At 34.6% G+C, this 26,525-nt stretch overlaps 2 protein-coding genes across 8 annotated transcripts in view; one reads left to right on the top strand and one right to left on the bottom strand.

Annotated features, from left to right (window-relative positions):
* The window catches only part of LOC149541179 (RNI-like superfamily protein), a 277,715-nt gene that overhangs the window by 152,925 nt on the left and 98,265 nt on the right, over positions 1 to 26,525 (top strand). The gene's annotated exons all lie outside the window — the stretch shown is intronic.
* Positions 5,317 to 25,941, bottom strand: LOC149541180 (uncharacterized). The gene is made up of 7 exons (XM_089800313.1): positions 25,933 to 25,941; positions 12,711 to 12,902; positions 8,494 to 8,586; positions 6,418 to 6,714; positions 6,182 to 6,306; positions 5,811 to 6,087; positions 5,317 to 5,703 (listed from the first exon to the last, which is right to left on the bottom strand). Exons 1-7 carry the CDS (start codon positions 25,939 to 25,941, stop codon positions 5,317 to 5,319), a joined length of 1,380 nt encoding a protein of 459 aa, XP_089656439.1.

The raw sequence follows: 26,525 nt of genomic DNA, 5'->3' as shown, positions 1-26,525 counted from the left end.
AAGTGATATGATAGCCATTATAATTGTCTTCCTTGTGCTTTTCGGAAAAGAAATATTATTTTGTTATTTGAATCAATTAAAGTAGGATTATAAATTTTAGTATATTATACATAGATATATAAAGTCTTGGCGTTACAATTAGACTCCACCAATTTATTTGAATCTTCAATAGTTAGTTAATATATATCTTTAGTATACATATTTCAGTGACACTAAAATAAACATGAGGCAATGTTTTAAGAATGTCTTCAATGATTATATGCTACCAAGCTGTTCACTATTTGTATGTATCCTCTATTTCTTATTTTCTTCTCTAAATCCCTCGATGGAGTCCCCTATATTATCCATGATCGATGAGAATGATTTTTGTTTTATCTGCATTTGCCTAAATTCAATCTATTTATTTACTTGATTCCTCATCACCTATTTTACCTTGAATGGCGATTATAACGATTATGTAAAGATGGTACTAGATACAAGTCACTTATGAGTTTGAACATTATTACATTATCGTCAATGATTAGAATACAGGTCACTGTTATGTTAATCGACTTCTCATTTTTTGAATCTTCCATTAATTGATTTGTTATTGGTTGATTATTGAAACCTTTCCTTCCTCATCGGTTGTCATTTGTTTTCCAGATCTTATGTGTTTGATAATGTGTGGATGTAAATTATTTCAACATCATGTGTTCTCTTGATTGCAATCCTTACCCAATGTTTTCTAGGAGAAATGTCCTTTACAATATTAATGTGCAGTGTCCTTATATGTCTCACAATTCAAAGGGTTGTACCTTTTAGACTATCACTAATGTTTATTTAATTAATTTAATTAAAACTATTGATTTATAATTATATTGTATTACATATATTCATTTATTTATTTATTAATATAATATGATTATATTATTATATATTAAATTATTATTTCCAGTGTATTATAGTAATTATTTATTATATTATTATTTTTAAAAATATATAAATAGATCATAGTATATTATTATTATTTTTATTTATTAAATTTTATTTTATTATTATTCTCTATCTAATAAAATTCTATTATTTAATTATTATCTATTATTAACTCCCATTTCAAAATGGGGACATCACAGTAATAGAAGCTACAGTCACGTATTTTTGAATCATTCAACAGCGTGGAGAATATGCATAAAGGAAGAACAACTTAGTAAAAATTACACAACCTGAAGTCATCGCCCAATGAATTTTTTTCAAAAATGAAGTACCATCAATTAGTTCTGATGCCGTCCAAAATTGGGAATCTGATGAATCTAATCATAGCTGCAATTTTCAAGACTAATGCAGCAACCAATTCCATGTTTAGGCAATTTTGACTCCATATAATTAAAAGGTTACAATAAAATCAAATTTCTTGCAAAAACACTCCTCCAGAATTATTACCATTCCCAAATGAGTTCGGCACAATTATTTTTATTTTTAATTAAATCATGCTTCTGCAATATTCAACTAATGACATGGCACAAGTTAGTAGACATGTGGGCAGCATAATCAGACAACCAACGCAACTAGGCAACTAGGTAGCTCAAGCATGTCAAGCACCTTAAGCACACCAAGCACCTCAAGCACCTACGTCAAACAACTCAAGCACCTCGACCAAGCAAGCAAGTAGCTCAATCCAATTTTTTGTTACTTTGAGTAATCCTTTGAGATTTATACGACCTTGATCATCAACCTTTGACATCAATGACAATATACTCAGTAAACCTCCCCTTTTGTCATGGATGGAAACGCCACCTGAAATAAACCTTGAAACAAAGAACTGCTCTGACAACAATTGAAACAAGCTGACTTTCTCTGAAACAAAGCTGCTCAACTTTTTCTTCCCCTTGACATCAATGATGAAACAACCTGCATGCCTAAAACCACCCAGCATGATTGAAACCGACATAACTAAAACCATCTTGCATAACTGAAATGGGGCTGACAGAATGGCAACAAAAAACTCTCCCTGATCCCAAACAGTAAATCAGTGACAGATTGAAATCACTCTCAACTTCTCCCTTTTAATAGCATCAAGAATGTAAAGATTGTTACCAACCCTGCTTGCATTAGCATTAGCAATATGTTTACCATCTTTTCTAATCTCACAATAATCTGAATTAAAACCAAACTGTGCCCCTGATTACACCATTTGTACTTAATAATCTGTATTTCAGACCCTGTACATACAGAACATCCTCCACTTTTATCTCCCCATGGTCCAAAACAAGAGTACTTTTTATCTTTGGTTTATTTAGATGCATTACAAGCAAATCTTACCTTACCTCCATTAATGCACTTAGAGTAAAAAACTTGCTCTTGTCTCCTTTCATATGTCTAGAGCAGCCACTGCCAAGGTGCCATATATTCTCTTTACTTTGCAGAGGAAAGGCTATTTGCACAATCAAAGACTCCTGTACAACTTCTTTTCCTTCTAAACTTTGGTAATTTCCTTTTCTTTGTCCTCTTTCTCAAACTTCTTGTTTTGTTGAGAGAAATTTGCAATACCACTTTATGAACTTTTGCAGTGTGACCAAAATTATTACATATATAGCATATTGTTGATGTGATATTTGTTCCAGGAAAACATATAGAATCAAACACTCAATGTTTTGGAATGAAACACCAAATTCTCAATCCCCTCTTGACTAAGGTCACTTCTCATGCTAAGCTTGCAAAGTAAGATCATGAAATGACTTCAAGGTTCCTTTCAACTGTGGATACTCACTCAGTGAAATAATGTGATTTTCTAGGATCACAAAGGGACTTATGCTATTCGTACAATGAATATCAACTTCTATAGATTTAGCTTTACAATGTGCCATGAAAATATAGTTTTAATTTCCAATTTTTCAACTCTCAACTTGAACTTAACTTCTTTTTTTACTCCTAGCTATAAACACAAGGAAGTATGAATGAACTTGGGCTCTACTAGATGCAATCTCGTCAGCGACTCTGCCCACTAGTGCAAGCTCCTAAGTAATACTCAAATGATTTCCAAATCAATATCTCCTCTTCAATCCCATCAATGGATGAAAACTAAAAATTAAATATCAATTCAATTATAGTTTAATCATAGCTCACCACACAAGTCACATATTCAGCAAGAGGCTAGTGGACTAGTTTATATTGGAGTGTTGCAAGAAAACACCCACAATTTCTTTCATCCAACTAAACTACTTCTAAACAACATGAAATAAAATCTACTCCAAGTGAGGGATTGAAGAAATAGTGCAATACTTCAAAGCAATATTAAGTAATCCACCATGAAAACCAACAATGAATCATCAATCACTTTGATAACTTATGGCAACAATTTCACCAAGTCTCCTCTCTTAGCTAACCTAATTCGTCTACTAGCTAGCTTCTCTAATGTCTAACATTCTAACTCTATAGCCCTTTACAAATGAGAAGCCCTCGGCTTTATATAGTTGTTCAATAATAATGAAGAGCTAGGATTGATTCAAGATCAATGGCCAAGATTCATCCCTACAAACCCTAATTAGGCTTGCCATTATTATCAACCAATTACATGAGGCACAACCTTGTGGGGCAATAAGAAAACTATAATGCTTTTGACAGCCAATGTGAACAGTGTACGCTTGGCATAATTTGATTGAAACATTTGTAACTAGAATTTCCTGATTGGAATGGACAACTAGGTGCCACCACATCATCCTCATCTTGTAGACTTGATCAATACTTTGATGAAGGGAAATTATCTCTTGTTACTCAACATTATCAAGTCCTCAGTAGTGGTGGCATATTCCCAAATTGCTTCATCTTCTTGAATCTTCTTCATTTTACATTCTTGGAAATTTTATCGTAGCTATGACCTGAACTCTTGCATCTTTGTGAACTTTGTCTTCATCTTACCTTGAACTTGCATTATGATAGTTTGACTTGAAACTTCTTCTCGTTTTGAATCCTCGAGCATGAGCCTACCCTTCTGTAGCATCTACTGGCTTTCCTCTCGAAGTGTTGAGTTTACCCTCGCTATCATCTACATCCTTCCAAGCCTCTCCTTTAAAATTGACGCTGTAAAACAAGAAGAGGATCTGCATTGAGCTCATGAAGTGACAAGCATAAAATGAAAGAAATCTGTCAAAAAAAAATGAAAAAAAAAATGAAAGAAATCTGAAACTTTTCATTGAAACAAAATTGCATCATTATCAAAACAAGGAGGCAAATTTGAGAAGGGAATTATTTAGTTCAAGGTCATCCTCCTTTGATTGATTTCTCCAAGTTTGGATTGATAAGACTTGGAATGAGTTTACTCTCAAAAATCTGGGAAATAAATAATTTTCAGTGGATGCCTAAACCATATTTCACCTTTTCATCACTCCCGCACTCTAATTTTGAAGGAATCTGCACTCAAAAAGTTTTTCTTGTTGTCAATTAAATGAGGAAATAATCCACTATTACAGTAGAGAGAAATCAGTGTCTTGAAGGGGTGAGTCTCCTGTCAGTTACAAGAAAGTTGCTGCCTTTCAAGGAATAATTCACTGCCTTAATGATAGGGAATCACTGCCTTAGAGAAGAGAGAAGACTGCCTTTGTGTGATGTTTAAATGAATTCGCTCTGTGATCAGAACACAGTTGAAGATGATGCAAAGGATGTTGGTACAAGCAGAAATGGGAAAATACTAAAATCTAATTTCTTGGTATTTTCTATGTTGTAGTATTTTGCATATTAGCTTAAACCTTCCAACACTAAATGTAGTATTCTTGGAGCAAAGCAGATGGTTCACGATTTCAAGCTACGAGTAGAAAGTTATGACTTCTACAAGTAGACATAAATTTTTATTTAATATTTCATTGTTTTGGTAGTGTTTAGAATTTATTTTGTAATTAAATAATGTGGACTTTTCATTTTCATTTCCAAGGGATACTAATGACTCGTGGGATCCGTCAAACTTTGTATAAAATCCTTAGTTGCCGATTCGTGACACGAATCCGATTCGGGCACGTGAATCGGATCCGTGGATTTGGGATTTTTTTTTTTCCCAATTATGATTCGTGGAGGATTCGTGCATATATATATATATATATATATACTAAAAAATAAGAGAAATATACATAATTCTAAAACTAAATCATTTCATAGTATGAATCTAGTATACTTGATCAATGACATTGATAATTAATCTATTTTCATGATTATAAAGAAAATCAACACATTCACATTGAATTACTGAAAGTGAAAGCTTGTAACATTCAAAATATAGATCATTAAACTTAAAGTTTATAACATGATTTACTCATAAAAGAGTCAAGAGTCAACACTAAAGTTTTTTATTTAATCATCAAATGGATTTTCAAGAAAATCCATTTCAGAGGGGTACTGGTGAGCTGCAAGTGCTGCATCTGTATTAGTAGAGGAACCCAAACCACTAGTAGTAGAGGGGATTGTTAACTCATAATCCTCCTCCTCATCATCCACATCAATCAAAGTGGATCTAGCAAGATCTCGGATGGTCATATCTAAATCAGGAGTCTCGGGTGCTACATCCCAAAGCTTTTCGGGCCCCTTCTTGTACTTAGGATCCTTCCGTGACAACAAGCGCAAATTGTTGTGAATGAACACAAGGTCTTCTGATTTTTTTGGAGCCAACCGGTTGCGTTTGATTGAGTGGATAAAGGAGTAAGTACTCCAATTCCGCTCAGCGGCAGAAGAGCTGGCAACCTAAAGAGAAATTAAAAATTATCAATACAACAATCAAGATAAATAAATTAAATAATAAATTCAAGGAATTGAGAATGTTAACCTTAAGCTTAATTTTACAAACTTACTTGGGATAGGACCTTTATGGCAAGAGGTTGGAGGTACGTGAAGGCTTGCCCATGAAGGTACCACCATTTGATGGCACCCATCCTGCTTTGGTCTGCTATGGCAATAGGGTCGAAATCCTCACCTGAGTTGAAAGCAGCAAATTCACTCCTCACAATTGCCCCAATCTCTGGATCTTGGAATATCTTAGCTAGTGCCCTCTTATACCCATCTGCAACCTCTGCATCTCTAAATGGTGGCACTCTACCTAGAAGGCGAAGTACATCTGCACTATAGTACCTGGGGATAACAAAAGACAATTGAACACTATCAAATATCAATAGCACAAACATTGGATAAAATAAGCACAAACATTTGATAAGAACTACAGTACCTCGGGGATAGAGCATATGCAAGGAGGTGCAAAGGTGTGGTCATCTTGTTCCATCGATGATGAACAATTTTTTCCACCTTCTTGTACAGGGTGTCCTCAAGATCATTCTCCCTCCTCTGTATGACCTAAGATATGAAATATGAATAATAATTATAATTAGTGAATATGTCAATTTAAACTTTAGAATCTAGATATCTCTCAAATAAAAAATTGTTGTAAAAGAGCGTAAAACTTACCATTTTAATTTTTTCCAGCATACTATCCATGGAATCATAAATATCCCCAAGGCATGGCTCATCACTATCTGCGAAGCGAAGCATTGCCATTATTGGATCGGTGATTTCCAACACATAACTCACAAGACCCCACCAATCCTCATCTAGTATCATTCTTCTCACATTTAAAGCCCTTGCTGTATTGGAATTCTTCCAAATGCCCCATTGGGGGCTAATGACCATATGCTTCAATGCTTCTTTTACCTTCACAAGTCGTCTCAAGACGATTGTGTGAGAGGCGAAGCGGGTTTCAGCAACCTAAGAACATGTTAAACTCAAGTTAGTAAAACATTTAAAAATTAAAACATGTTAATGTAAACAACAACAAAAATTAATAATTGTGGAATCCAATAATATTCAATTATATATTAAATATAAAAATTTACCTTCAATAACTCCAAGTCCGAGAAACTCCTAAAAATTGCTTGTGACATGTGGTGATTTGTCACAAACATTTGAATCTCTTCAGCTTCCTCATATATCCTTTTCACCCAATCTATTTCGGTGCCAATTGCTTTCATCACTAAATTGAGAGAGTGGACGGTGCATGGTGTCCAAAAGATATGATCATATCTAGACTCTACAATTATCCCTGCAGCCCTGCAAACTTTTGCATTGTCCGTGACCACTTGAACAACATTATCAGGACCCACTGACTCTATGGCATCAATGAGAATGCGTGAAATAAATTCTGCATCTTTCACTTGCCCTTCACAATCAACTGCCTTCAAGAACATTGCCCCCTTAGGGCATACAGCAATAACATTGATCAATGGACGGTTTCTACAATCTTTCCAACCATCCGAAATAATAGACACACCCGATTGAACCCAAAAATCTCTTATTGGTTGAAGTTGAGCCTCTACATTTTTCCTCTCATCATGTAATATGGTAGTGCGCAACTTCTCATAACCAGGCGGTTTGTAACCATGGGGTGCATCATTTATTGCTTCCACCATCTCCCTAAAATAAGGTGATCTAGCAAAATTAAATGAAACACCATTTGCAATTAAACAACGTCCAATTTTGTGATCAGCAATGTCTCTCTTTTCAATTTGGAATGCCCTATCTAGTGGGGCTCTCTTGCGGGTGAGTGGAGATGGGTCTTCATCTTCATCATTTGTAGTTGGCATAGGCAAAAAAGGATGTGTTCTTGTGTTTGTTTGATCAAATAATGGTGTTGGTATATTTGTTTTTTGGGAAGCACCACGTTTTGCTTTTGCAACTGCTCTATCAACATCATCTTGTTCTTTTGCTAATGCTGCTATTTGTGCAACTAGTAATCCCTTCTTATCACTACCTTGACACATGTGAATTCCTTCACCCGCAGGGCCCAAAAAATGTAGTTTCACTTGGGAATAGGAGCTTCTATGTTGTATGTTGCAAAAATTACATTTCCATATGTATGCTCCACCCCCAGGACATTGTGCAACTCTTGTTGTGTGTCTCCATAAAGGAGACCCCTTATCAATTTTGAAGCTTGGTGATGCAGCCCCACCCCCACCCACTGAGCCTTGACTACTCATTGTTCTATTCTTGCAATCTAGAAAAAGTGAAAGAAAACCATGCTTCACACTTGCACAAAAACTTGAAAATTTGGAAAACTAAAAATAAATCAATAATCTATGAAAGAATTCAAAAATATGGTTGAAATGCATACCTTAAACACTTCTTGCAAGGTATTTGAAGCTCCACAACCGATCTCCTTCGAATCCAAGCACTTCACTTCAAACTAGCAAGTATGAGAGAGCAAAATGAGAGAGCAAAATAGAGAGCAAATGAACTTGCATTGTGATTTAGAGGGTCGTTTTTAAGGTTTAGGGCCTTTAGGGCAAAAAAAAAAATTAAAAAATGATAATGGGCCCACGTTTTTGCATACTCCTCCTGTCATTGCCGCGGATTCACGCGGATCCGCGCGTGGATCCTCGAGGATCCGGGTAGGATTCGTAATCCTGCCTGTGGATCCGTAAGGATCCGCGGGCCGCGGATCCTTACGGATCCACAGGCGGATCCTTACGGATCCACAGGCAGGATTACGAATCCTGCCCGGATCCTCACGGATCCATACGTGGATCCGGATCCGAATCGGACTCGAGCCCGGATCCGGCCTTTTCCAGGCGAATCCGGTAACTAAGATAAAATCCAATTTCGAATACAATGGATAACTTTTTGGCTTGCAAAATTTGTTGTAAATCTTATAGTTTTCAATTAAATCACAATACCACAGGTTTCACACTAGGTATTTTAAACCAAATTCTTAATTTTGATTAGTGGTATTAGAGATTGTTTGCTCTTGTATGTTCCATCGCACATGGTCAACTTACCAAAGTTTGGAATTGAACATGAGAGATCCCATAGATTATCTTCCTTTGAGATGCATATGGTTGCAGATGGCAAAACAACAGATTGATGGGACAAAAGAATCCTTGAAAACACTAGTGGAAGAGGCATTAAATAAACAACGTGAAGAAATGATGAAGCAATTTTCATGTATGTTTGGAAAACGAGTCATAGGCCTCCCAAGAAATTCAACATTTGGTAGGCAAACCCCATTCAAAGTGCAGGTAAATTTTGATATCTTGACTTTTCTAGGGAAAATTGATGCAGATGCTATTGATGATTGGTTGTCCAAATTGGAGACGCACTTTTGTGTTAATAATTTCTTAGATATCGAAAAGATCACCTTCGCCCTCCTCAAAGCTAAGAATCATGTGAAGTTGGCATGAAAGTTCATGCAACAACTAAAGAAGCCCAAGAAGCTCAAGATGGACATGAATTTTCTTTGTCTTTTGATGCCCATTAGACTCACATGGGAAGAATTCATGGAGTATATAAAACAAGAATATTACCCTAAAGATACCTATGGACAGAAATATATGTAGTGACAGTTACTCCAACAGAAGGACCAATCAATTCAGGATTACACCAACATATTTCATGCTCTCTTTACGAAGCTTGGTATTGAAGACTCACAAAACATTGAGTTTTGAAGTATCGAAGTGATCTTCATAGATACATTTAAACCGAAATGGATTTCTTGAATATAAAGACATTGTCCAGTGCTTTCAAATATGCATAAAAAATTGGGGAGAAGTTCAAACAAAAAGAGAGGAGGGAAAATTCTATGGACAACAAATGAAAAGGTGAAAGTAGTAAGCCTATAGGGAACCAAACAGCCAAGGAGTCATCTTCAAAATCACCAACAAAGAAGACATGGGGTGTGACAAAAATAGGGCAAGAATCAGGTATGTGGTGTGAAGTCCTTAAAAGTCCCTCTCATAACACTAAGGATTGCATAACTATAAAGAATTAAATGATGGAAACCCATGAAGAAATTATTGAACCGAGGTGACAGATTCTTGCAAACAGAAGGAAGATGAACAAATCATTGAGGCTGACCCATATGCCATAGTGGTCACTCCAAAGGTATTTGTTGGGGATGATGAAGATAGATTATTCCGTTCACATTTGCATTTTATTGTTGATGGTGACAGTCAAAAGAATTTGGTATCTGCTGAGAATGTAATAGGATTAAATTTGAAGACAACATCACACCCACAAGCATATTCTATGGGATGGGTGAGCCAAGGGTGAGACATTCAAGTAAACAAGCAATGTTGTCTTTCATATTCCAAAAAACCATTCAAAGATGAGATGATTTGTAATGTACCTCCTCTTGATGTGTGTGATATTTTGTTAGGGCAGCCATACATGTATCAATACCATGGGGTGTATGAGTCTAGGCCACAAAGTGTGACAATCAAATTGGGTGGACAAAAGAACTGAACACCAGACATAAGTCCTACATAATTTGCATCTTTGATTAGTGCAAAACAATGTAGAAGATCAATAGCTCAATCTGGTACATTTGTGTTAATGATCCATCCTGAGAAACAAAAATAAATTGTGTAAGCCCCATGCCACAATGACCATCACAACAAAACAACAAAGGTCAATGGATCAGATTTTAACAAAGTATTAGAATTTGTTTGAATTACCAATAGGGGTACCCTCACATTGCCATGTTAGACACTATTGATTTGATACCAAGAACTCTAGTGCCTAACAAACCAATATATAGGAGGTTAGTCTTGGAAAATGATGAGATAATGTAATGGCCCCACTGTTAGGGTTAGTTTGGGACAAGTAATACCTACAAAATAATGCTTAGAATCACAACAATAACAAAGCTAACTATATTATTCTACCCCCTAATTTAACCCCAATCTTAAGGACGTCTCTAGATTGGGCTTCCTAGGTCATAGCTACCTTGCCATCTTCCCAAGAGCACACCCCTTAAGATTCTTCTTGGACGGGCATCCTCTATCCAAGGCCAGTCACATATGCATATGCTGACAACATCAAAATATTATGGCATAATGATACTTGGCCATGGCGGACAATGGAGATCTTAATATCTCACATGCTGCATGCTTTGAGTCTCATTAATCTCCATGATGTTAACCCCATGGGTTAACACAACATTATCCAATTTCTATTATTCTTCATATAAGAAGTTTATTATTACAAATATGTTCATTTTGTTTCAATAAATTAAAAAAAAAAACATTTATATTTATGCTCATATCTAACATAGCCTTATGTCCTAACATCCTTGTAATATATAAATGATATATTTAATGATATGTCATACTATAGAAATATAATTCCTTATATTCAAATAATATATTAACATTTAATTACATCATATCATAAAATACTATAATTATTCAATATAAATACTTCATTAAAACTTTCAATAACATTATTATGAATTTATAATATCTAGATATATTCACACACACACACACATCCTATTAAAAATGTAAAAAGAAAAATTGTTTAACAAAGTTCTTATTCTATTAAAAATGGCTTTTCTAATAAATAAATTGTACTACATTTAGGATAATATACCTCTTTTTTAGTCAATCCCTACAATTTCGGGATTCTTGAGATTTTAATCTTATTTAGTGGTCACTACCTTTTATATGTTTTCTTTATGTAGATTTATACTCTCACCCTTTTGTGTATTGTTAGTAATTGGAAAATATTCAACGTATTAAAGACTTATACGTCTCCTATGCTGAATTGATCTCTCCTTCTTGTGTTTTATGTGTGACTTCCCAAGTGTGCTATCTCAGAGCTCTCGGAGTACCATGAGCTAATAAAATTTAAGAGGATATATTTCATCTTGATGCCTTATGTTTCCCATGGTCCTCATATTAAATATCTTTCCTAGAGTCCACCAAGCCATGTGACCTTTGGAAAGTTTATTCAACCGGTAACACTTAAAAAGTGTTATTAATATTGTTGTTTTGTTTAGAATTGATCTATTACATAAGTCTTATTATTATTGGCGCTCTTACAGTATGTGGACTAGTCCACATTAATTTATGTTTTATTTATTAGCTTTTTAGATAGTAATAATAATTTACTATTTTATTTTATTTGAATAATGAATATATTTTAATTGTTAATGAGTATTATTTGATAAATTATATTTGTTTAACAAAACTAATCTTTATGTATTTTTTATTGATATTGAGCAACTATATTTATAAAGAAAAATATATTAAATGAAACATATATTGGTCAAATATTACTAGTATTTATAGATTGGCTAAAATCCATAACTTAATCAAGGTTCATGACAGATAAGAAGATGGATACTGTTAAATTGTAGCTTCTGTCGGATTGAACTGTCTTAGAGTTAATCCTTCTATGGTTATTGTTAATCATTAATTATACATACTCTAATAGATCTATATATATATATTGTATGCTATATATTATATATAATATATTTATATGTAATATATTTATATATAATATATTTATATATAATATAGATATGTTATAATTAATAATGTTTTAATTAATGATTAATTAATATATATAACCATAGAGACATGTCTCTTCACAAGACATGCCTCTTGAAGATATATTTATATATCTTGGAAATCTGCAATTGAAACACATAGAATTACAACAATGTTATTACATTTGCAGAGATCCTAAATTAACATGGTATCAGAGCCAAACTGTGAATGTAAGGAAATAAAGAAAAGCAGCGAATGAAAGTAAAAATGGAAAGACATGTTTGAAGATTCAAAGCAAGAAGCTATGAAATTTAATTTGCTACAATGAACAAAAGATGTTGTTGACTTTGTTGTGCTAGTTGCAGTAAAGGGGGATGTCACAAATGTAAATGGATTAAGTGTTGGAAGAGACAGACGAATTCAAGGAACGAGTACTTGATAGGCACGGAGCATGGACTTTTGCTTTACATTCCCCTCTGGAGCCCTGGTTGTGATCGAAGGACTGGTGGGATTCATGAGAAAGGGAAGCTTCACTTCCTTAGAGGCCTTGGAGCGGGCCTCTTCCTCCTCCTCACTATCCAGATAAGTCTCAATTACTTTAACCGGCGCCAAAATTCTTATCTCGCACTTTTCATACAGACAGTTTGCTCGTTCACTCTTACATGGGTGATGGACACGTTATTTGGAGCCATCAAAGATAATACCTAGGGGTGTGGTCGCTATTATCAAAACATAATGAGAAGTGTCAATAAATGGTGATAAATAAGGAGACACTACAAACACGAAGGATGCCACATAAATGATAGAGAATTGTGGAGCATACTCAGCACTGCATACAACCAACGGTCAAAATATACTCAGCCAAAAATAAATGACCCTTAAGCCAATGCATACGTGGAGTATACAGAAGACCTAAAAGTCAAGACTCGCATAAGAAAAGGGTTTGAACTAAACAACTGTGGCCCTCGAAATTATAACAAGAAAGGAGGAACCATTAGGTGAAGACGTGGGTCCATCAACGTAAGTAGCATGAAACTCACATGGGAATTAGAAGACCCATCAGATTGTATAAATGGCGACTGCAATGATAGTGCATTGAAATGCGTCAAAAGATTCTCTCGCACGATAAAATATTTTTTTGGATGACATGACAACTTGTGTCAATAACTTATGGATGGAACAACAATTTAATAAAATGACGAAAAAGATGTAAATAAAATCTTACAAAGGTTTGAAGGACTTGACAGGGCTCATATCCTCAACATCGAACCATTGGAGAATTTCATTTACAATGTGGTGTAGACATCTGGTAACTTTGAATTCGTATATCGGGAAAAGAAGAATAATTGAGGCACATAATAATCAACACGGTGATTAGTGTATAGGGAATGAAGCAAGCCACAACAAGGCATGATGGTAAGAAAATGGAACCCACGAAATATGAAAAGAAAGGAAGATATATCTCCCTTCTATAATTAAAAGATCAAACACATTGTCGTAGTGTGAGCTTGGTAAAGATATTGGGCACAAGTCAATTAAAAATTATTTGAGTTTCAAATTAAGCTTCAAAGGTAAGACAAGTACCACCTAAACCATGTGAACAACATACAAGAAAAGGTATGACATATGTTTTTTGTTTAAAATTTTTAAAAAGAAGAGTGAGAATAGATAAAATTTAAAGGACCAATCAACTAGTATTGGTATAGTATGTTGTGAGACCGAACCACAAATACCAAGCAAGAGTAAGGTAAGGATTTGGACACCGACCTTGTAAGGTAAGTAATGGTATATTATTAAAGTTTTCTTTTTCACATTCTAATAAAATAGGTTACATAAGGTCGATATATCATTAATATATTTTTATCTAATAAAGAGATTTGATAAATTTGACATTATTAAATTAATAAGCATTTATCTATCTTGAGTATTCTACTTATCTAATCAACTATAGTCCCTCTCTTATTTTTATGAGCTATTTTGCCTTGATTTTTTTCCTCCAAGAATGTTCTTGTAGGAAAAAGAGGGAGATTAAGATTCACTGGGAGCCTAACATCTCATTTGAGACAACCTTGAAAGAGAGGGAGTAAACCACGTTGTGTTGGACTTCACAAATGATAGGAATACATAGACTGTAAGATATTCATTCATGTGGCACAACCATACTAAATCAAGATATTGGTATATTGTAGACAAGCTTGAGAAAATGGAAGGACGTGCTTGATTCTAATGTTAAGCTAAATGAATGTTTGAGCCTTAAATAATCAAAAGAGAAAGTTGGAAAGGAATTGTCATATTTAATTCAAAATTGTTCAAACAATATAAGAATGAGTGGAAATTTTACATTGAAGGGGGAATAAATAGGCAATGTTCTATTACCACTTGAACCTTATTTAGAGAGGAGATGTTCCAATCTCCAAAGACAATTCTTGAATCTTCATGTGCAGATAAGTAATATTATATTAGTTTAACTCCTTGTACTCTCTCTCTTATTTGTAATTTTATATGTACTATATGAGCTATTTCTCTTAATCTTTTCCTTTGTATCTAAAGATGATCTTGCAGGAAAAGTAGGATGGTACATTAGGCATATTGTGCAGACTCAATCTTATGAAGTAGCTCCAAAGAAATTGTGATCTACAATTCATTAGTCTTATGATGATCAAGTTGGATAATGTGAGGATCTTGAAACAAATATCCATAATGATTGAGAGTATGAGTATCCTTCTTTATTAAGAGGGGGTCTAACATTTCTTCTAAGACAACGTTGGAGCTCGAAAGATTTATAATCAGAGGGAGTTAAATTGATTTGACATTTATGGATTGTCATAGACAGCTAAGTAATTCTTACTCTTGAATATTACCGTTATCTACTTACTATAGTCTCTCTCTTTCTCGGTTATAAACTTATACGTACTATAAGAGTTAAATTGCATTGATCTTTCCCTTTATATCTACAAATGTTCTTGCAGAAAAGGAAAGTTGGTACGTTTGCTACCAGGATAATTGTGTAGGCTCTGGAAGTGAACATCTTTTATGATTAAGATTATGAAGAGGAAATCTGATAGTGCTTCAGATTAAGAGGGAGCAAATAAGAACATGATTCTGTCAAATTTTTATTCAGAGGGAGTAGATCATATCACTTCAGAGGTAAACTTGACATGATTAATGGTTATTGTTTCTTATGCTCTTATTGACTAACATCATATGGTTGATGATTATATGCATACAGTGATAAATCTATTTTTCTAGAAAATGTTCCATGACTTAATGTCATGTGACCTTGTGATATGTATCCTAAGGATGATACTGGTGCACTTAGCACAAGGATGAGTTATATCATTTAGTTGATATGGAGGTACACTTGCACAATTTTGTTGCATCATATTCATGAATATATATAAAATTTGCTTGCAGGCTTGTTTTGTGAAAAGTGACGACTTTTCTTTGAAAGGTGAGGACCTTTCGTGTGTTCTGATCCTATTATAAAGTGACGACTTTATTTTAGTTGATCTTTCTTCAAACAATGGTTGAATTTGGTGTTATCTTTGTTCCTTGGGCCGGATTTTGCCGGATACATTGATAACCTTCATGGGTCTTTTGGGTGATAGCCGGACACCATGAAAACCCATTGTTTTGAAAGTTTGGGTTATCCTTGTTCTTCGGGCCGGATTTTTCCGGACATATTGATAACCTTCATGGGTCTTTTGGGCGATAGCCGGACACCATGAAAATCCATTATGTTTTCTTTCTCTCTCTTAGTTTAAAACATAATGATGATTACATCTTATTGTGTAAGTTAAACTTATTTCAAATTCCCTTTGCTTAAGACGGAGTATTGAGGATTCTAGCCTCTTAGCGTATTGAAGTAAATTCCATATGTTAATTTACATATGTGTGTTGATGAATTCATATTGATATGCCACTTTAGGGATATCATAGTGAGATGATATCTCCTTATACTCAAGAATATAGTATGTTATATATCAATCTTCCAAAATAAAGAGGGTGTGTTGAGATAGCTTTGATTGCATCTAAGTCATAGCTATGGTAGAAAACAATTGATATACATATCATTGTTAGAATTAGATATTGTTGGCATGTTTGTTCTGACACATTTCGTGAAGTGATGTCTACCATAAAAAGATCTCACCTATGATATAGACTTCCTGTTGAGACTTTTATTATCAAAGGATAATGTATCTAGTGTGATATATATATTAAGGTCTTTAATATGACATTCTAAGATTATCGTGATAATGTATTCTATAACAATCCTCCTAAGCTAAGAGGGAGTGTTAAATTGTAGCTTCTGTCGGATTGAACTGTCCTAGAGTTAATCCTTCTATGGTTATTGTTAATCATTAATTATACATACTCTAATAGGTCTATATATATATATATTGTATGCTATATATTATATATAATATAGATATGTTATAATTAATAATGTTTTAATTCATGATTAATTAATATATATAACCATAGAGACATGTCTCTTCACAAGACATGCCTCTTGAAGATATATTTATATATCTTGGAAATCTGCAATTGAAACACATAGAATTACAACAATGTTATTACATTTGCAGAGATCCTAAATTAACGGATACAAGAATTGATTGAAAAAGGACATATCCACCCAAGTGTATCTCCTTGTGGTAGCCCAATTGTTCTTGCAAAGAAAAAGGATGGAACATGGATTCTTTGTATTGATTGTAGCTCATTGAATAAGATCATTTTGAAAAACAGATATCCAATTCCTTAGATAAATGATCTCTTGGACCAGTTTAGAGGGGCAAAGTTGTTTAGTAAAATTGATTTGAAATCTGGGTACCATCAAGTACCAATTGATCCATCAAATGTATGAATTACTGCTTTTAAATCTAAGGAGGGACTATTCGATGATTGGTGATGACTTTTGGCCTCACTAATGCTTGTGCCACATTTATGAGGATAATGAATGATTTACTTAGGCTATTCACTGATTCTTTTGTTGTATATCTAGATGGCATTCTCATTTACAGTAAAGCTTGGAAAGAACATCTCCAACATGTGGAGTAGGTATTTTTTACATTGCAAGGCCATGAACTCTATGCAAACAAGGAAAAATGCTCTTTTGGTATGCAGAGTATTAAATACTTGGGTTATGTTATTGATAGTGACAGTGTTCATGTTGACCTTGAAAAGATACAAATAATTAGAGATTGGCCTTCTCCAAGGAATCCCACAAAGTTGCATAGCTTCTTGGGGTTGGGTAACTTTAAACACAGATTTGGGTTTGGGTTTTCACATTTGTCTTGGCCTTTAAATTAGTTACTATGAGGAGTGCAAGCAAAATTCAAGTGGATAGGTGCTCAACAACAAGTATTAGAGGAGTTAAAATAGAGGTTATGTTTTGCATTAGTTTCATCTCTTCTTGCTTTGCAACAATCTTTTGAAATACAAACTGATGCATCAGAATATGCCCTAGGAGCAGTCCTCATGTAACATGGACATCCAGTTGCCTACCATATTGAGACTTTTTTTGATACAATACGTAAGTATCTCACCTATGATAAAGAATTTTATGCTATTGTTCAAGTTTGCAAGCAATGGAAACATTATATATTGGGAAAGGAAATTATCATCCACGCAAATCACAAACCTCTTCAAGTTTTGCAAATACAATGCAAATTGCAGAATGATAGGCACCAAAGGTGGTTAGTTTATCTTCAACAATTCATCTCAACATTCACCATAAGAAAGGAAGCACCGATAAGGTAGTAGATTGTTTGAGAAGGCCTCCAGTTGCAAAAATAAGCATGGCATTAGAATCATATGGTCACCAAACAAAAACTTGGGCCCACTTGTATGGACATGATAATGAATTTTCTGATGTATATTTTCAGCTTTTAGAAGGTAAACATGTTAATGATTACTATTTGCAAGATGGAATGCTTTTCCACCTTTGCCGAATCTATTTGCCTGCGGCAGAACATGTCATGTCCCCTTTCTAGCGACATAACTTCTACCGAAGATTTGCCTATCATTGACTCTCGTAGGCAAATGATTTTGGAAAGAGAGTCATTCTGTTGCCAGATGATTACATTCTTGCTCTCAGAGAGTTATAATCCAGTAAGTGGGGCCTACTTGTTCTAATGTCGAATTGAGACTGTACTTTTAACTTTATAAAGTTATTTATTTAATTTTATAAAGTTAATTAATAATAAAGTGCATTATAATAAGTTATTATAACAAGATGTTCTAGAAGCTTCTAGCGACTTCTCAAAAAGTAAATAAATAGAGGGCAGGGGGTACCCATTGGAGACAAGCGGGTTTGAGGATTCTTCTTCTATTTCAGTCGGAGCAATTTGTAGTCATTTGGTCTACAAATTCTCAATATATCTCTGGGAATGAAAACTCCCATTGATAAGCAATTTTGAGGGTGTGGGATATCATCCGAATTATTGCAAGTTGGAAGTGATGCTACAGTCATTTCACTGGGGCATAAATTTGGGCCTAAGGCCAGATCACTACACGGAGACAACTATAGGATAGAATTACCCTTGTTCTTTTGATAACCAGGATTGAGGTCGAAAATCCGACAACTTGAAGTGTATATAATCCTCGATCTACAACAATAGTTGAGACGCATTATCCCTGGAGCAAAATCGAAGGAGCTGGCGGAAACAGTGATTAGATAAGGGTCGGAATATATGTAAAGCCTGTTTCTCCGATTTCGGAATCAGTGTTACAGAAGGCGGAGGTATATACGATCTTTCATATCAACTTCCTCCTGACATCCAGCGGATTTAAAGACCAACAGTCTGGGCGCCCTTCCGCGGGTTGCGATTATTTAAAACAATCAAACACAGCAATCGGGTTAACAGTTCTAATTACACAGTCGCAGGGGGCAGTATAACGTCCTAATGTAATCTCTTTTAGACCAGGGGGAAAGCGATTCAGGATGATTCATTGACAAGCCAACTCACAGGACTTAAGCGGCAGTTTGTGAAAAAAGACGGCACTAGCAGATTGTGAAGACAAACAGATCTGACCACTCATGCATATCACGAATTAATGGAAATAGCGATTATCAGGTTTCTTCCTAATATTGTTTAGTTATATATATTTCAGTTCAGACTCTTGAGTATTAATCTATTGGATTGTTATTAATATATATATATATATATATATATATATATATATATATATATATATATATATATATATATATATATATATATATATATATATATATATATATATATATATATATATATATATATATATATATTTGCTACTACCATAGTACTTGCAATAAAATTATTTTCCTGAATTTATCATTACTACTATCCATCTGTATTTGGTTACATCTATAACTTGGTGAATTGACTTGACACATTACGAATTTATCATGTTTCATGCCAAGTATTTAACAATTTGCCACACTCCAGTATTAGTACTTTAGTGATTCATATAGTGAGGGTCATTTCAGAACATAAGAAATTGATATGGGAAGCTCACTATAGTAAGGTTGCACGTCATTTTGGAATAGTAAGACTACTACTATACTTCAAAGATATTTTTACCAGCCAAAGATGCAAAATGATGTGATAGCATACATTTAAGCTTGTACAACATGTGCCATTACAAAGCCTGCAAATCGTAAGCTTGGTTTATATCTACCATTTCCTATTCTAGAAAAACCTTGGCATTCAGTTTCTAGGGATTTTATATCTGGTCTTCCTACCACTAGATAGAGGCATGATTGTGTATATGTTGTAATGGATAATTTTTCAAAAGTGACAATCTTGGTGGCATGTAGAGAGGTAATCTCTATAGAAGAAACTGCAAAACTCTTCTTTGAGCATGTTTGGGTTCATTTTGGGCTACCAAGAAGCATAATTTGAGACAGGGATAGTCGGTTTTTGAGTAAATTTTGGTCTTCATTATGGACAATGACGGACACAAAACTAACAAAGTCCACTGCATTCCATCCTCATATAGATTGTCATATATAGGTCGTCAATTAAATGATTATTCAAATTCTATGTATGTATCACTCAAAGCATCCCCATACATGGAATGAGAGCCTTCCATATGTACAACATAGCTACAACAAGGCAATTCATAGTTTAATTGGCCATAGCCCATTTGAAGTTTGTCTTGGATATTGGCCTTTAGCACCGATAAATGTTTCTATACCAGTTATGCAACCTGACTTGACTTGGTACCATGCTTGGATAAGGAGAAGGACAGAGGATCATATAAATGTTAGAACCAATAAATGTTTTTATACCAGTTATGCAACTGGACTTGATATATTGCATCATTCAAATACATAATTAGGGCATATCTAGATAAATATATTATATATACGTATATTCTGATTTTAATTTCCATTCTCTTTCTCTCTCTCTCTCTCTCTCTCTCTCTCTCACACACACACACACACACACACACACACACACATGAACACATAAGTATAGCAATTCTTTTATATCCATTATTATTATATATTTATAAGTGTAAATCTGAGTTCAACAAACAATGATCTATTAATAATTTATATGTATAAACTATTAGGGATCAACAAGTACAATGATCTATGAATAACAACACTCCTCTACTTGATCAAATCCAATTTAGCTCAACAATACAACAGTACATAGTCACTTCTACAATTGCACTTGATTGCAACCCTATCACCCACGATCTACACTTAGGATTTCATCATACATCCCTATTTATACATTTCATTACATAATAGAGCACAACTACCTTAAGTCATGATTTGCAACCATCCCTTCTCAAACAACAGACCCTAAAACATATTACACTTCTAGAACAATCGATTTCATACATAAGTGGGACATAGATTCCATCACACATCAATCAAATACATAAATAGTTAAATCATTTGTTGAATTCTGCAATGCGCACCAAAAACCTTCAAAAATCCATTCACCTCAACCATTACAGTAATCAAGAATCACTAAAGATCATCCAACCACGTCATCATGACAATTGGGAATCATGAACAACAACTACAACCAATCAAATCATGACCACTCATTGATCTGGCATCACCTGTTCATTCTTGCTCAAACATTCTAATGTTCTTCACTCATCGATCATTTGTAACCAAAACATGCATGTTGCGATAGGCCATTTCTTCAGCGATCATAAAATACCATAGATAATCAAGTCAAGATAAACATACTATGACCACATCACTTGAATCAACAAGGATTTAATCGCTCAATCAAATCATTCATCAACTATCCCTGTGTGTTCTTCATTATGCTTCTAGTCTGCCATATTGTGCTTAAATCAATATTAACTTAATCCAACTGTTTCATAACCATGTGTGATTGTACAAAACACTACTACAGACATCCTTGTACCAAATTGTATGACCACATCAACAAATGCATACTATAAACAGATTGCAACATCAAATACTACCAATCAATATTCCAAGAACACAATCAACAAGCAAATAACCAAGTTGACATCTGTTGTCAATAAAGTTATAAAATAGCCAACGGGTAGATTAGCATGTTGTCGGTGAAGTTATAAAATAGCCGACGGGTAGATTAGCATCCGAAAGGACACGTGATGGTTGAGTCACCCCTTCAGAATGGTGTATGTACACCGTCCGAAATGGACTTTGGAGTGTTGTGGTAATCATCATTGGAAGCACTATGTAATCTCTTTGGTATACATGTGAATAATAAAAGGAGTATTGCTGTGTACATGTTCTTGTCTATTGTCTATATGCATTAATAAACCGTTTACCCTGTACGGTAAATAACATCAATGACAACACAATAACTGATCTCCCTATCATCATACCTATACCAAACCTTTGTCATTATCACTACATCAGTTATGCCAACACTGATTTCATTTATATTATTATATATACATACGGTCTATACATATGTACATACATACATACAAGTAATGTTCTGATTGTATTCTACTTGTATATAATATATATAAATATACTAGATCATATAATAGTTCTTTTCCTTAATAGAATTCAAATATACAATTCTTTAATTAGTATCCAACTAATAGATGCTTGCCAGTAGTAGATATGATTCATTCCCTTTCTTAACTCTTCCTTGTGAAGCATATCTAAATGATTTTTGTTTCCTTATCTGAACTTGCATGATCAGAAATGAAAATGTATCTTTTATATTCTCCTCTTCCATTATGGTTAAACTATTTTTCCTCTTTGATCTATGCCAACTTTCATCTCATATCTTGCCAACTGAATGGTTACATCCATTTGATGTTAGGAGACATCTTTCTTCAATTCATTCCACAATCACATCCTTTTGACCCTTTTAATAATTTCTATTATTAGTTAATAAATGCAATCGTTGTTTCAAATAATGACACCTTATTAACTTCCCATTTATAATGTTTTTTAATTAGTGTTTGTCTTTAATGGATATGTCTAAAGGTTCATATGTTGCTGATTTCGATGTTCCTCTACTTTGGAAAGCTTAGTCATCAAAAGATGTCTCTTTCTTATTCCTGACAAACTAATTTTATATGACATTAGTTAGGATTTGCATCAGCTGGATGATCACCGTTTGACTAGACATGAGTAGTTTCTTATTGATGTTTATTGAATCTCTCTCTCTCTTTGTATGGATGTTACTTCTATATTTTCTACATTAGATGATGAATACGATATCTTTCCGACTGGATTGTTATTTCAATCTAATGGGATTACCTTACTTCCCTTTCTTTATTCAACGAGAAAGGAAATTCAGGAGTCCATTCCATAGAGTCGGCTTCCTCATCCTATTTGCAGTAATTATATCCTCAATCACCATTTATGCCTTTCTTCAAGGTGTGATGACATAAGTTGACTAAGTGTTCTTAGTTCTAAGCAACATTCATTGATGTTTGACTAAACCAATTCTTGAGACTATTGTCACCAATTGGATATTAACATGAAACCAACGCCATTACTATGATGTCGCAACTATATATCTGTTTTAGAACATTTCCCTATCTTATTGGTGCTCTTTACTTTCTTTTTTTCATAGCTGCTGATATCCTCCATTATTAATTTATTTTTTACAATACTCATCAACTTAGTTATCGGTATGATCTTCCTACCTTTGGAGGTAGAAGTGGATGCGTCTGGATGCCGATCCAGAGGTGGAAGCCCTATGGGTGCCATCTGAATGCCTAGAGGCCGCTTCAGGCATCCACACACTTTTGGATGCCTAGAAGCCATATCTAGATGACACCCACAGGCATCAGGGCACTTCCAAAATCTTCCGTGCGCTCAAACGACCAAAAATAGACAAAAAGTAACTTTTTGCCACTTAAAATGAATTTGACATGTGCTAATATTATTTTTTAATTCTCGTTTTTGCTCCTAAACCCAAAAATGCCCTTAAAAGAGGCCATTTAACCATTGTTCATGTCATTTTGCTTGCCCCTAGTCTCCATTTTGTTTATTTCTTTCATTTCTTTGCTCGTGTGTGCACACATGCATATCTGTTGGGATCCACACCCAAATTGGAAACTAAGCTCATCAGCCTATATTTTATAATACAAAGTGAATATCATAATCAAGTCTTAAGTCTTTATTCATAATATCCACTCTTAGTTTGCTCCTCCATTATTTAGCAACACATTAGTTCTTTTGTGTAATTCTATTCTAAAGTAATTAATTATGAATCCTTTTAAAAAAAATTTATATATTTTTGATGGGTAGTATCTTTTATATTTTATTATTATTGTTTATTTACTTGGTTATACCGCCCTTGGGGACAGGGGGACAACGGAATAGGGGAATATGTTTCTAGGACAGGGGGACAGAGGGGCCTTAATTTGGGGATGACGAGGAGATGGTGGGGGGATATTGACGGGGGATGCAAGGGGGGGAGGGGGGGTTGTATATACTATACATATGGTACCTAAAATGCTAGTTATGAAAAGATGTATTGCAATATAAGATATAAGGATGTAAAAGAGTAAATACTTGAACATTGCATTGAACAGTGAACATTAATAGTCAAATCAGGAAATAGTCAAAACTAGGATGTCACCCCATCCTCAACGGAGGTGGTTGAATCTGGTGGTGTTGCTGGGGATGGGGCAATAGAGTCCCCAAGTCCCTAGTGCATCCCTGTCTCCGCGACGTGGGGCAAAAGGGGGAAGGTGGGGGGAACACATCCCTGTGTTACTGTGTTGATTTATTATTCTCTATTACAAAGGGGACATCACATCTGATCTAAGTTGTGTGCCACATATCTCGTTTCATGACAACCTGTGAGGCAGAACATTGGGTTGCAGCGGAGTGTGTACTGAGATAAGTGAAAGGGAAACTAGACTTAACCATTTTGTACAATACAAGCAAAGATCTGCAGTTGATTGATTTTACAAACTTAGATTGGGCGGATTTTGTTGATGATAGGATGTCTACTTCTAGGTATGTCTCCAATCTTGGTATAGGTGCAGTCACATGTAGCAGTAAGAAGAAGCATGCAATAGCTCTTTGCTCGACCTAAGTAGAATATTGTGGAACTGTTAAAGCAAAATGTAAGGCAATCTGACTATGGATGATGTGTTTGGAGATGAAAATGTCTCAAGGGAGACCTTCACCCTTGTTTTGTGTCGATCAAGGGGTGCTAGAACTTGCCAAGAATTTAGTCTTCCACAAGCGAACCAAACGTGTAGAACTCCATTGTCATTTCATCAGAAAGCTTGTTAAAGATGGATTTGTGATGTTGTAATATGTTCCAACTAAGGAGCAGATTGCAGACATCCTCACCATGTCTCTGAGCCTGGACAAGTTAGTCAAATTTAAGAGGCAACTTGGTGTCGTTAATAGAATGACCATTGAGGGTTGTAGAGTAATATTGTTATATTTCTTATTTAATGGTCACTCAATGTACTGTAGTTAGTTTCTATTTCTAGCTTTAGTCTACAATTGAGTATTTAATCTCCATGCTTAATACAACAAATTACCATTTTACTATCACCCAGCAAGCTAAGTATGAAAAGCATATCTTTCTATATGTTTGCTAGGGAGCCCATCTTGCTAACCCTGAAAGGAAGAAAGATACATGCCAATGCTTCCTACACCAATCTAATGAGGAGACTGCAATTTTTTCTTAAAAGTTATGACCCTTAACAATTACAATACGAAGATGCACATACTACGATTAAATTAACATGCAACAAAGCAATAATAGTATAATACGATAACACAATATGTACATGGAGAAAACCCTTTCGGAAAAAGAAAACCCCACATTCCAAAAGCCTGCCTAATGTATTAGGATAAACAATGCTTGTACAATCACTCACAGAGCAAGTTTTCTTCTTAGGAGTTTACAGTGACACTATCTGGAGCTATTCTAGCAGCATAACAACACCTGCAAATTTCAACATTTTACCTCTTCAAATTACAACATTTTGTGGTAAATGAGATGGGCATCCAAATCCATGTGGCATAAGTACCTGTAAGCATGCAAACAATGTTTTCCCATAAATAGGTATCACGGATGCTCATTATAGAATCCATCATATTTGACAGCACTATTTTGTCTGACGGGTGTAGGAGAATCCATCATAACTGACTTTTAATAGCCGATTCTCTTAGGACCTGTCATTAGCCAACTTGGGTACTCACTTTCTCCATTCCGTCATAGAATTTGGTTCTTATGTGTTGTAACTTGTCATAGGAATCGGCTCTTTAATGGTGTACATAGAATTGCTAGTAATGTGTACTGATCAAGCAGTCTTGCTAAGCTTGCTTTTTCTATACAGTCTACATGGTCAGAGAGAATTTGGATACATCCTTTTGTAGCTTTGGCCAATGTGCGTATTGCTACAAATTAGCAACTGATTTTCAACTCCACTGTGCACTGCTACTTTTGAAGTGTGTACTCCCATGAGGTTCATATTTCCTTATAATACACAGTGTGCCCAATAACTAGAGTAGTCCATCCTTGTAGAAATCATTTTTTTCTCAACGTGCTATCTCTTTGGCTCCTTGGGAATGCTGATATACATTCCTAGAATCCGCATCATTGTCATGCTCCCTACAATCACTGGATGACGGCATGAGCTTAGCTATTGTGCATATTGTTGAAAGTCAAATATCCATTTCTGTTGGTTGCATAGATAGCATATCTACTGCATTATTGGTGATGGCTATGATTTACTTGATTACTACGTGGATTTATTATAGAAATCCCTTTCACCTGAAAGTACTTGTTTTCT

The sequence above is a fragment of the Cupressus sempervirens genome, chromosome 9, assembly GCF_028749045.1.
Source record: "Cupressus sempervirens isolate cs-2001-9-10 chromosome 9, ASM2874904v1, whole genome shotgun sequence".
NCBI lineage: Eukaryota > Viridiplantae > Streptophyta > Pinopsida > Cupressales > Cupressaceae > Cupressus > Cupressus sempervirens.
The sequence above is the reverse complement of the archived record's forward strand: the minus strand, read 5'-3'. Positions and strand labels throughout refer to the sequence as shown.